This window comes from Alexandromys fortis, unplaced genomic scaffold, assembly GCF_014885135.2.
Source record: "Alexandromys fortis isolate MF-2015 unplaced genomic scaffold, M_Fortis_MF-2015_v1.1 scaffold_1, whole genome shotgun sequence".
Taxonomy (NCBI): Eukaryota; Metazoa; Chordata; class Mammalia; order Rodentia; family Cricetidae; genus Alexandromys; species Alexandromys fortis.
In genome coordinates this window covers 39,999,265-40,011,626 of record NW_026067927.1, presented here as the reverse complement: position 1 = coordinate 40,011,626, position 12,362 = coordinate 39,999,265, and the positions used below count along the sequence as shown (strand labels likewise).

The following is a 12,362-nucleotide window of genomic DNA, read 5'->3' as shown; positions in this document are numbered from 1 at the left end:
TTGATTTGACAGATGAGTTCATTTCACTGAGGAAAAGCACAGGTGTGAACTTACGTAGGGAGACTATACAGCAGAAGGAAATTGGACTCCCACCCACCTGAACCGTGTGTGAGAGCAGCAGAGTAGGTGTGCTCTTTGCTCCAGTGATGATGCTCCTGAACCAAGCGTGAGAACACTAGCAAGGCTCTGAGTCGGCAGAGCAGGTGTGCTCTTTGCTCCAGTGATGATGCTCCTGAACCGAGCGTGAGAACACTAGCAAGGCTCTGAGTCGGCAGAGCAGGTGTGTCCTTTGCCCCAATGATGATGTTCCTGTTGACGACCATTTTCCTGTTGGTTTTGTCTATCGTTTAAGGCTCAGGGGCCAAATCCCTGACTCATTGGGATTCAGAGTGATAGAAGTTCTGTACTTCCTACCTACCCTCCTCGTAGCTCACGTGTTCTCTTAAGACGGTGCTTGGCTGTATTTGTTTGAGTTTGAAGAATACGTGTATTTGGTACTTAAGGTAACAACATATAGTACCTTTCTATATTACAGAAAGAAATGAGACTAGGGTGTTCATTCAGCCCTATGTGTGTATCCAGAGAGATTGTGTGTGAGCAGCTTCACTATGTACGTCCTTTAGCAGTGAGCAGGATAAGAGTTCATCATGTTAGAGTCTGTACTGAGATCTCACTCTTCTGTCATGAGTGTGTTTAAGGTGTGAGTGTTTCTAATAGAATTGTACTGCACTTGCTGTGATCACATTGTTGTGAAAACCTAATTTAAGACTCAGAAATGTTAGACTGCTATTCTTTTACATTTTCTCCTCTTCCTTTCCCTAGTCAGATCCTGTGTTAGCACTAGCACCAATGAATTGTCAAGTCTTTTATCAAACATTTTATTTGTTTAATTATGTGACTGAGATTTCCTCATTTTCTTTTTCTTGATTGCCAGCTGCTGTGGTATTTTGGTGAGATTTCTCATGCCTGAGCTAAGAGAAGCACCGGTGTCCATTCTATGGAACTTTAGGCTACAGTATCACTGTTTTCCCTGATCTCTGTTCAGAGAAGCCATGAGGATTTACCAGAGATGATGACCAGCATTAGTGAGCACAAAGCCTCTTGCTGAGGTGGGGAACTTCTTTGGGGGGAACACACAAGCCTCAACTATTGTTGATCAAATCTGTCTAGAAAGTGTTGGTCTGTGCTCTGTGGGCATCTGTCAGCACCATTCTCAAGGTCATCGTTAAGTACTGTTGTCAGTACTCAGTGTGTGTCTCTGCATCTATGTGTGTTTCATGACTTTCTGCTTTGCTCCTTTTCTTCTGTTTTTATTGTTTATTTTGTCTTCTTTTGTTTTTTATTTCATCTAATTTCATATCGTTATTATTATTTAGATGCCTATTTGCATCCTCAGGCATGGATTTTGGTCCATGTAGAAGTAGGTAGAGTCTGGATGGAGTTGGGGAAGGAGAAACCATAATCAGAAGTATTGTCTTAAAAATATACTCTCCATAAAAATATTAAAACAAAAATGAAAAGAAATAAGTTTTGTGGTCTCCATAAACTCAGGAAGCAACTGGTAAACTGGGCTGTGATTAATAATAATATCTACACTTTAGATATTATTAGATATTATTAGTATATTGTGTCCAAGTCACCATGCTGTGAACTTTTGTATGCATCATTTTATTCTCATAGCAGTCCTATAAGGTGGTGCTCCTACTTTTGTAATTTAGTAGGCCAAAAATCGCAGTGGGTGCAGGAAATCGTCTAAGGCTATGTTGATAGGCTAATAGTCTGCTTTTCTGATGACTGAATCACTTCAAGGGCTAAAGCCTAACTAGTAGACATCGGCTGTGAATGCTTTGTCTAATCCCCCATAATGCCCTGTGTCCTATATTCCCTTTCCCAACAGGCAACGGAATATCTTTAAAAGTAATTTGAAAATGGATGGGTCACCAAAGTCTCTGCAATAACCTAAAGAGAAAAGAAAAGTGTGTATGATTATATAAGCAGAAAGAAAAATTGTGAGGGAATTTATACTGAAACAGTTCTGTAAAATTATAATGTAGGCAAAAGAAAGAAAAACATGGTGTGGTTTGATGATTAATATCCTCATAAGCTTGGGTATTTGAACACCGAGTTCCCAGTTGGAGAGGTTTCATAAGTACAATCTTGATAGAGATGATGTCACTGGGATGAGTTTTGAGACTATATAGCCTCATTCTACTTCCAGTTTATTCTCTCCTTTGCTTCATGCTTTTCTTTTAAAAATTTATACCCCACACCTCTACCTATCGATGCTTAAATATAAAGCATATCTGAGTCATAGAAGATGGAGAAATGAAACTGGTACTGACCTAGAATTTTCATTTCTATCGGATGGCCTTCATAGGTCTGGAAGATACTATACACACTACTACTACAGAAAAGTAAACATCAGTATTGCCTATTAGTGAACCCTATGAGGTACAATAATTATTGCACTACCGTGACGTGTCCAGTGGTGCAATAGTTGCATGACCATTATTGGTCTAACCAATCAATATCTGGTTGGACTTAAGTCTTGCTTCATAAGATGAAGTCCATAATTAGCACCATTATTTGGCTGAAAATCTATGACTAGACAGATCATAGGCCCCAAGAGTAAATATACTTTTATAATGCTACTGATTAGTCATGCTATTTAATGAACCCATATTGACTTATTATACCCCCAAATTAATACATATCTCAAGCCATTTATAGAAGCTTCTACTTGCTGTGGTTGGTGATTATCACAAAGACCTAGAACTGGCAAAGAAGACTAAGATGCTGCAAAATGCTCAGCTGGAAATGGGACATATATAGAACAACTGCTCCTTCATGGTTCAGCCATCACTGTGGCAGGAAAGTATGAGAGCTAGAAATATTTGATGACCACAGGGAAACAAAGTCTTCTGGACAAGACGGGGAGGCTGCAGAGATGAACTCACAGGTAATGTCACAGCACACACTAGACCTGTGTAAGCCAAGAACAAATCTCTACTTGGACAAGGCAACTAGGCATAAAGTCTCACCACTAGGCATGGAGCTATTGACAAGTCTTGCTGCTGGGAGAGAGAGAGAGAGTTATTGTTCACTAAGACTGTAGCCCCAGCTAAGCCAGTACATCAGTGAAAGACCAAGAATATTTAGGCAGAACAATTAGTTTTGATGGTTTAGAAAATGTCCCAGTGATGTAGGTGGGTCATGAGATTAGTAGTTAAGGATGTGCAGGTCTGAGAGGGGTTCATAGAGGGGGCTGAGTGTGAGAAAAATAAGTCCCAAAGAACTAATTAGAAAAAAAGAACATAGTTCCAGGGATCATTGCTGTAGCTTCTTTTTTTAATTTTTTTTTAGGACAGACTTCTGAGTATCAGGCAGCATTCACCCTTCATGCATCATAAATAGAAGGAAGCAGGAAGCTTTGTCCAGATTCTTCTTTGACACAAGCAGTAGCACAATAAACTTTGATTAATGTCAACCTGTGTTCTTTTTTTCTCCATGAACTCTGGAAAAGGATTGGCCTCACTGCAGTGTCCCTCTACTTGAGACAAGGATTTACTACATATATATGTCACTGTTCAGGGACCGTTAATTTGAAATTCTTGAGTGCTATTAGGATAATGGGTAAGAAATGATTTCACAGACTTTCTCTACACAGAAAGGATCTTCACACTCTAGCATTTTATTTGAATGTATGCTTCTCAGTACTTATAATAGGGTGCTATCGTTGCATTTTGGTTCTTTAGCTTATAGCCCATTTTCTATTGCTGTGATAACTATCATGACCAAAACCAGCCATGAGGAGTAAAGAGATTATTTGGTTTTCAGGTTATAATCTATTATTGGGAGAAGCAAAAGGCTTCCATACGTGTGAGAATGGTCAAGGTCATAACTGCCAAGGATGTGCAGTTCTCCAGAGGTTCCAGTTGCTAATAAGGTTTGCCTGGCAACAAATATCATTTCATAGTCACAGGTTGAGTTTTGAGGAGGAATTTCTTGATATGACTTTCTGTCTCAAAACATATTTAATTTTTTAAAATTCAGTTGTGAGGTTATAGGTGTAAGAAAGAAATCATACGAGGAATACTAATAAAATAGCATTGAGGTTCCCAGTGTCATTCTGAGCTTTATAAACAGGCATCTCCTCTCATTTCTACAACTACCATTTACAGGGCCCCCCAAACTTCAGTGGAGGTCAGCACTAACCTGTGGGCTTGAGAAAACTTAAATGTCTGGATGCAATTTCCTGAAGCTCTGGTTTTGCACATCTTGGGTAGATTTAAGAATTATGCTTTCCAGCTGGGTGATGTTGGCACACACCTTTAATTCCAGCACTCAGGGAGGCGGGGCAAGTGGATCTCTGTGTGTTTGAGGCTAGCCTGGTCTACAGAGTGACTTCCAGAACAGCCTGAGATACACAGAGAAACCCTGTCTTGAAAAACAAAACAAAACAAAACCAACAAAAAGATTTCCTAGCAAGATCTTAGGGATGGAGTCGCCACTGATCATATAAAAATCCGTGAACGGATGATGAGGTGTCTTCTATGACCAAACTTGTTCATGCTTCACTTTAGTGAAGCACGCAGATGAAGGGTGGTCCTATTTTTCTAATGTGGGGTAAGAATGTCAAGTAAGGTCGTGCTAGAGCAGCTTAGAAAGGGCAAGTGAGGTTTAGATCCTTTCGCCTTGTTCCTGGACCACACTTGATTCTTGAGGCCATCTGAGAAAATTCCTAGGTCTCTATAAGAATATGGTCATGATTTGAAGAAGATGCTCGCTCATCTGGTGCCATATTGGATAGCAAAAAAAGATATTCTGTGACACTCAATACATCATTACTAGGAAAAATTTACTAAGGGTCTGCTCAATAGATGAGTTTGCTCAACATACATCCATATAGCAGATTTACAGACAAAGAGAAGTATGGAGATCTGAAAATGCAACAATATTGCAACAAAACAGCATCAGAGTTGAAGGATTGGCTGGATGAACAGATATTCAGGGTTCTTGCTGCAGACAGACAAGGATGAGTAGACTTCACCTGGGTCACCGTGGAGGAAGGGAACCATGATCAGATTTGGAGGGTTATCAGATAGCAATAATGATTTGTGGTGACTCGGCTTATCAGTGTTCTTCAAGGGAATGAGATAGTGAGGACGTGCATAGACATTGTTAGCAGAAACTCAAAACTCCAAATGGAGCGTTCCAGGTTTATTAAGCAAGTAATGAATACTTAGGCATGTACAAGATTTATGACCATTATACTGGGTTATTCTATATGACATAAATATTCATCACCGTTTGTATTACATTTAGAAATGTATTGATAGAGTTTAGATTTTGTGAAAATTTGGTAGTGTAGGATATAGAGTAGATAGGTATCATACACTTTTCTCCTCATCAAAGGAACCAATAAAATGTCATATTGATTACAGAAACAGAATATATTTGTGTTAATTTAACATAAAATTTCATAACTTGATTAAGGAGGATATTTTGACAGTAGGTACAGGGGACTGATTTATTTCCTAATGGTCCCTCTTCCAAATTTTCTAAAGTAGAAATTTCCTCTAACATGGCAATGGTCAGGAAAAACATTCCATGTATGGCAGCAGGCAAAATACTAAATGGAGAAAATGAAGCAAGGGGTACTGAGGGTGAGGACAGGGATAGGTGGATTGTTATTAATTAGTCTGTAGCTTCCCAAAAGCTGATGAAATCTTCCCAGAGATCTACTTGGTGATTTTGCACAATGATGGTGTCCCAAGGGACACTTAGATTTATATCTAAAATGTAAATGTTGAAATTTCAGGTGATACATGTGTTGCTGAATGAAACTATTGACAGGTGATGGTGCCTGGCAATGAGTGTTCAACTTTACCTCCAGCAGGGAAATGTGGGAAAGTTTCATGAGACCATGCACACTAGGGCCTTCATTTCCCTCCTCCTCTTTGGTCTTGAGAAACATTCACTATATGGAGTCACCCCTCCAACTTTAGGCTTCTCCTGAAATCTAGCTCTGTTCCTCTGTAACACTGAAAAGAAGGCATGCCAATGTTAGTGTTCTCAAAGCATCCCAATGTACCTATGGAATAAACATGAACTACAAGTGTAGAATATGCTGACAGCATGCTCCATGGCAACCTAATCCTCTTATTCTAAACTACGTGCAAGGCTGAAATCCTACAAAGCTTTTCCGGGAAACATCCGAAATCGTCAATTTTGAGCATTTGCTGAGAAAAAATGGCAGGATGTTGTGCGATGCACAGCCTCAAGGTTGGTTCAGCAACTTCCTTTCTGAAAATCCACAAGTTCAGCCATCATCCACAGGAAGCAGTCCACATCCACATCTCTAGGACAGGTAAGATTGAATCTCATTAGGAGCCTGGAGGCCCAATCCAGTTACCACCGTAGCCAATCAGAAGAAGGGAAATGTTGATGAAAAAGGGCTGACTAGACAGAGACTTAGGATTTAAAGTCCGAGTGAGGTGTTGATGGGCCAGATCCTGACACTTCAGCAACCTCAGAAGAGCTTCTGCAGCGCACGGAGGAAACAGTGGTTGACACAGGTGAGGACCTGCTTCCAACAAGGCTGAAAAGGAATTGATCCTGGAGTAGAAGCCTTGAAAGACTCCATGGAGAACCAGGCAGATTCCTAGGAATGAGAATATCTTCTCAACTTCAGCAGCCCTGCTGTGTGGAGGTAGAAAAGGTCAGGGAATCCAGAGAGAAAACCAGACCCCTCCGGGGTCCAAGTTTGTATAGGTTCCAATTCAGTGCAAGTCTGGTCCTGGCCAGAGAGAGTGGCAGCAGAAACCATCCACACCAGGATCATTTTAATCTCATTCTCAGCCTACAGAGATTATTTTCTGAACACCACCACTAGAAAGAAGTTTCTTTCTATGATAGTCAAGTACAGAAGTATAAGGCTGCATTCCTCTAGTCAAGATCTATAGGATCTATAGGAAGCATGACTTTTGAGACCCAGCTGGGCCTGATTCTGAAATTTTAAGAAGTCTTTATCTAGTAGCCTATCGTAAGTGGTGGCTATGGTTTCCAGGGGGCTTTTCCATATGAGCCTTTTCTGCAGAGTCAGAGTGTGTGGCAAAGTTCCAGTTATGCCTGGACTACTAGTAACTTTGATCTACCCATATGAAGGAGGGGCAGTCTACGATGCTTTCTTTTAAGAGGGAATGTTTCTAACAAGCCCATCTCCTGATCCTTATTAATACAGGACACGATGTAATGTGAACCCCAGATTCTTTGGATCAGATGCCACACCAGAGAAGTTTTGTATTATTACAAATACTCAGTTAACTGTTGCAAGACCCTAGTTATGGAAGATTTGAATTTTGATACCCATAGTCATCTTTCTGATCATGTCAATTTGCAGTACACGGCAGTTTCCTTGAATTTCTAGAATTTTTTTTCCACAGGCAATTTTATGTAAAAACTAAATGCTATCCATGACATTTCCAGTTCAAACTCATGTTTAGCTATTTCAAAAATCTTTGAGTCAGTATTTGGGAGAGTAGTTGGAATAATTTTATCTGGCACAAATGGCTTAATTTCTCAAGAGTGTTGGCGTGTTCTCCTCTTCATTTTTCTCCTCTCTACAGGTGTTTGAGACATGATTGCTGCTGTCTTCTTAACCATCCTGTGCTTGGGACTGGCCTCAGCTGCTCCAACACCAGATTACAGTTTGGATGCTGAGTGGGAGGAGTGGAAGAGGAACTTTGAGAAAACATACAGCCAAGTAGGTCACATGGACACCCGAAGCAGTGTCTTTGTAGAGCACGTTCATTGCTGTTGGGGGTCCATGGATATAACAGAGACCATAGATGCCATCCCTACTTGAGGTATCAATGTAACAGAAGATAAGCACAAAGTGGCCACTGTCTCTGCTCATTGGGTGTTGAGAGTGGCTTGCTTTAGGGTCTTGAGATTTCTCTCTACAACGTCTATGCATATGCAGCAGCCAGTCCCCGTGGTCAGGTAGTGCAGGGGTGTAATTAGAAATGAATGCCATTCATTCTGTTTATTTCCAGGAGGAAGAAAGACATCGGAGAGCAATATGGGAAGACAATGTCAAGATGATCAAACTGCTCAGTGAGGAGAATGGCCTGGGGATGAACAACGTCACCGTAGAGATGAATGAATTTGGTGACATGGTGAGTGTGACTCAAACTGTCCCGCACTCGTTCTTTTCCTCTTCTGTTGTTTAAATTGAGTCTTTATGTGCTGTTCCCTGAAGACTGGTGAAGAGATGAGGGAAATGATGAAGGGGAGTTCAGTTCTGACTCTAAAGAATGGGAAACCCATCCAGAAACGAGAGATCACAGTCCCAAAATTTTTGGATTGGAGGACAAAAGGCTATGTCGCCCCTGTGCGGAGACAGGTATGACAACATCACTTGACTTCTTCCTCAACTACTGGGATGGAGCAAGTTATTGACATGCCTATCTTGTTTGAATGTAGTACAACATGCTATTCACCAAACACATTCTTGTAACTTGAATGCCACTGGTACTGTAATTACCATTCTGTCGCTAGTAACTAATGTTTCCTGGTTGTCCCAATGAATGAGCAATCCCTACATCATGCCTTAGCAATTATATGACCCATTCACAGATAAATTCCGTGTACTACTTACCCTTAATCCTCCATCAATAGTCCAACTACATCTCTTACCAGACTTAATTTCTTCCAATTATAACATTTATTGCATCAGACATCCAATAGATCATGGTGTTATGTGTATCTGTGTTTTTGTGTGGCTACTCACTGGGGCATAAGACACCTTTCAATGGAGATCGATCATTCTTACTTAGGCATCAATCAAATGCCAATAGTCCATTTTTTGATAAAGCATTCAATATCTTAAGTTATTATTGCAGTTAGTATTTGTTTGTGAATGACAATATTTTCTTCCCACCTTAGCTAGGTTGTGGTGCTTGTTGGGCTTTTACTGTGGCTGCTTCCATAGAAGGACAACTGTTTAAGAAAACAGGCAAAATGATCCCACTGAGTGTCCAGAACCTAATAGACTGTTCTAGATCTTATGGCACTAATGGCTGCCAAGGAGGCAAAGTTTATAGTGCCTTCCAGTATGTAAAGAACATTGGAGGTTTGGAGGCTGAAGCAACCTATCCATATGAAGCAAAGGTAAGTGAGTTTACAGGGTGGTCATTTAGATTTCACTGGGGTAAGCAGAAAATGGCAGAAATAATCCTTTGTTTTCAGAGGTCACATTGAATGTACAACCTCTCTTTTACACAACCAGTTCTGCCAAATAGTATCCACCATTGCATGCTTCTCTGATTCCATTGTTCAATGTAGGTGTTCTTGATTCTCTGCACATGGAGAATGTGCAAACCATTCCACATGTAATACAGATTTCTGTACCATGAAAGTTTCTTATAGATAGGTAGCCCAATGAGGTGTCACTGAAGCCATAAGAGCTAATTTTCAGTTTCAAATCTCCTAGTAACATTTCCCTTCCTGGAATGATTTATAACAGTCCAGATGTGGGGTTGGTCCTCTGCAAAGTGCCAAGTGTTGTGGTTCTGACTTTTGCTCTCCAGAAGGTAAATGGAAGTAACCAAATCTTTTAACTCTTTACTTTTTAAAGGAAGGACGCTGCAGGTACCGTGCTGAACGGTCTGTTGTCAAGATTGCCCGCTTTTACGTTGTCCCAAGGAATGAAGAAGCCCTACTGAATGCTTTAGTAACTCATGGGCCCATTGCTGTTGGAATTGATGCTGAACATGAATCTTTTAAAAAATATACGGGAGGTAAGTATGTGTTTTTCTAGATATTAGTGAAGAGTGCTTGTGACCCTTTGGGACATTCTGGGTTGATGCCCTAATAATGTATAAAATTTGATGTGAGCATTAGTGTTTGTAAATTTTTCACTTGTCCATGCAATAATCATGTGTGTTGTCACTATGTGACATGACATCTCTATCCATGTGAACCCTTCATTATCCATCATTATTGTTTAACTTTATTTACTTCATTTTTCTCTACCAGGCATATTTTTAAGTTGTTGAATAATTGTTTTTTTCAGAACTGAATTATAAAGAATGTCTTTCATTAAGTAATTTATGTTCAGTTAGGGTTTCCTGAATCAGGTTCTATTAGTGAAAACACAAACTATGAAAAAGTCATCTTATATGGGTGTAGAGAAAGACTTTCTGTGATTTTAGTGCAATTGTAACATGCCTCATTTACTATTGTTGACCATGGCCACTATCAAGTTCCTGGAGCCCTTCCCTTCCTCAATTTATTTTTCAGGTATATACCATGAGCCTAAATGCAGACGTAATTCTCCTAACCATGGTATGCTGTTGGTCGGCTATGGCTTTGAAGGCAAAGAGTCAGAGGGCAGGAAATATTGGCTGGTCAAGAACAGGTATAAATTGATGAAATTATTTGTAGTTTAGTTTTCAAATGAGGTTTATGTTTATAGTGAGAGTTTATGTAGAAGTCACAGAAAGCAGTTACAATTAAGTTGAAAAGGAATGTGTGTGTGTGTGTGTGTGTGTGTGTGTGTGTGTGTAGACCTGATGCTGATATCAGTTTTCTTCCTTAGTTCTTATATATTGAAGAAGAAAGGGTTACTGGTCCTAGAGTTTTCTATTTTTGGTAGTGTGCTTATCCAGTTTGTTCTAGTAATGGCTGACTTCGTCAGTTACAGATTGACTGCAGAAACATCCTAGTTTTTTTAAAAGTTACTTTCATTTGTTGTAAGTGTGTGTCTGTATGAGTGAATGCTGCATGTGAGCAGATGCTCATGCAGACCAAATGAAGACACCACAGTCTCTACGGCTTCAGTTACAGGGGAGCGTGAGCTCACTGATTTGGCTGTGCTGGGAGGGAACTTTGGTCATGTGCAAGAGCTCCAAGTGCTCGTAGGCACTGAAACATATCTTCAGCCTCATTTCGGCTTTAAGGAGAACTTGGGCTCACACCCCAAACCTTACGCTTGTGTAATCTGAATTTACTTTCTGATCGCTGTCTTCTGGAGCAAATAACATATAATATAGGAACAGAGACTTTAGAGTCTGTCGCTGCTTTCCTTGGCAATCAATATAATCTTCGTATCATCGATTTTCTATTTTTCATCGTTTTTTTCTGAGCAACCTGTGGATGGAAGATGCCCTAATTTTTCCTGCTGTGACTTTTGCTGTCCTCTGTGAGATAATTCTTGGTACTCTGGAATCGATTCTCTGCCTTTTCTAATGCTTTCTATTGCATTGATCTCTGGCTCAGTGCTCAAATGCGGAGCTATTGCAATGATCTGCTCTGTCGTGTCCTTTCTACTAAGTGGAAAACCTGATTTCTTTCAGCCATGGAGACAACTGGGGAGAGAAAGGCTACATGAAGATTCCCAGAGACCAGAACAACTACTGTGGCATCGCTTCCTATGCCATGTACCCTATGTTGTGAGCTGCTTGGTGATAAGAAGGAGGGGAAGATATTAGGGAAACACATACAGAAGAACCCCATCCTCTTTAAATTAGGCAACCTCTGCTGTGTGCAGAAGACACTATAGACATTGAAAAGCCAGGGTAGGAGGTAAAATCTGGTATGTTTGCTCTAGTAAGACATGATTGCTGCTGTAACTGATGTTCTGTACCGATTTGTGTCTTGAATTCCTCTGGTGACTTGATTGCTAACTGTTCCAATGTACCAAATGATGCCTTTAAAAATAAACATTAAATTCAAATGTAGTGTCTACTCTTTGAATTTTTGTGAGGTGACAGTTTTATGGTCAAACACAGTATTTGTCTTGAAGACAGAACTGACTGTGGTGCTGGTGTTCTAGGAGGAAGAGTGGGTGGTTCCTCTGTGATGGATGGCTTTTCATCGTTGTTTCTGGTTTGCTTGCAGAGTTCTATTTGCACATCACCAACAGTGGTATGAAAGATTTTTATGAAAACTCTTGGCTTCTGTGTGGTATGATGGCACCTTGTACTGCTCCACCATATTGCTGGGTGTAACTCTCCCTTGTTCAGCATCTCAGTCTTGTACCAGCTTCCCTGTGACTGTGTCAGCGACATCAAAGTGACCATGTCTGCAGTTACAATAACACATATACAGAAGGACTTCTAACATCAATACAATATATCCTGAGTATAGTTTCTTTTTTAATTAATTAGATTTTTGTTCTTAAAAACATTTTCATTTATTTTTCATACCAACCATAGTAGTTTAGCAGTTTCACCTCCCTCCTCTCCTCCCAGTACCCCCACATTTTCATCTACCCTTTTCCCCTTCCATTCCTCCTCTATCTCCATTTAGAAAGGAGCAGTGACACAGATCTGAGAAGCGTTTGGAGAGGGGGAGGT

General features: G+C 40.2%; 1 protein-coding gene across 2 annotated transcripts in view; it reads left to right on the top strand.

Annotated features, from left to right (window-relative positions):
- Positions 1-11,704, top strand: part of LOC126502785 (cathepsin 7-like) — a 32,115-nt gene extending 20,411 nt beyond the window's left edge. The window contains exons 1-8 of one of the 2 annotated variants that reach the window (XM_050144045.1): positions 6,522-6,578; positions 7,629-7,765; positions 8,058-8,180; positions 8,264-8,407; positions 8,950-9,174; positions 9,641-9,803; positions 10,306-10,423; positions 11,361-11,704. In XM_050144045.1, the coding sequence (XP_050000002.1) occupies positions 7,640-7,765; positions 8,058-8,180; positions 8,264-8,407; positions 8,950-9,174; positions 9,641-9,803; positions 10,306-10,423; positions 11,361-11,460 (999 nt within the window). In that variant the 5' untranslated portion in view covers positions 6,522-6,578; positions 7,629-7,639 and the 3' untranslated portion in view covers positions 11,461-11,704. Of the gene's footprint in view, positions 1-6,521; positions 6,579-7,628; positions 7,766-8,057; positions 8,181-8,263; positions 8,408-8,949; positions 9,175-9,640; positions 9,804-10,305; positions 10,424-11,360 lie in introns of those variants that run through there. The other variant, XM_050144046.1, reaches the window with a different exon arrangement.
- The last annotated feature ends 658 nt before the right edge of the window (positions 11,705-12,362 follow it).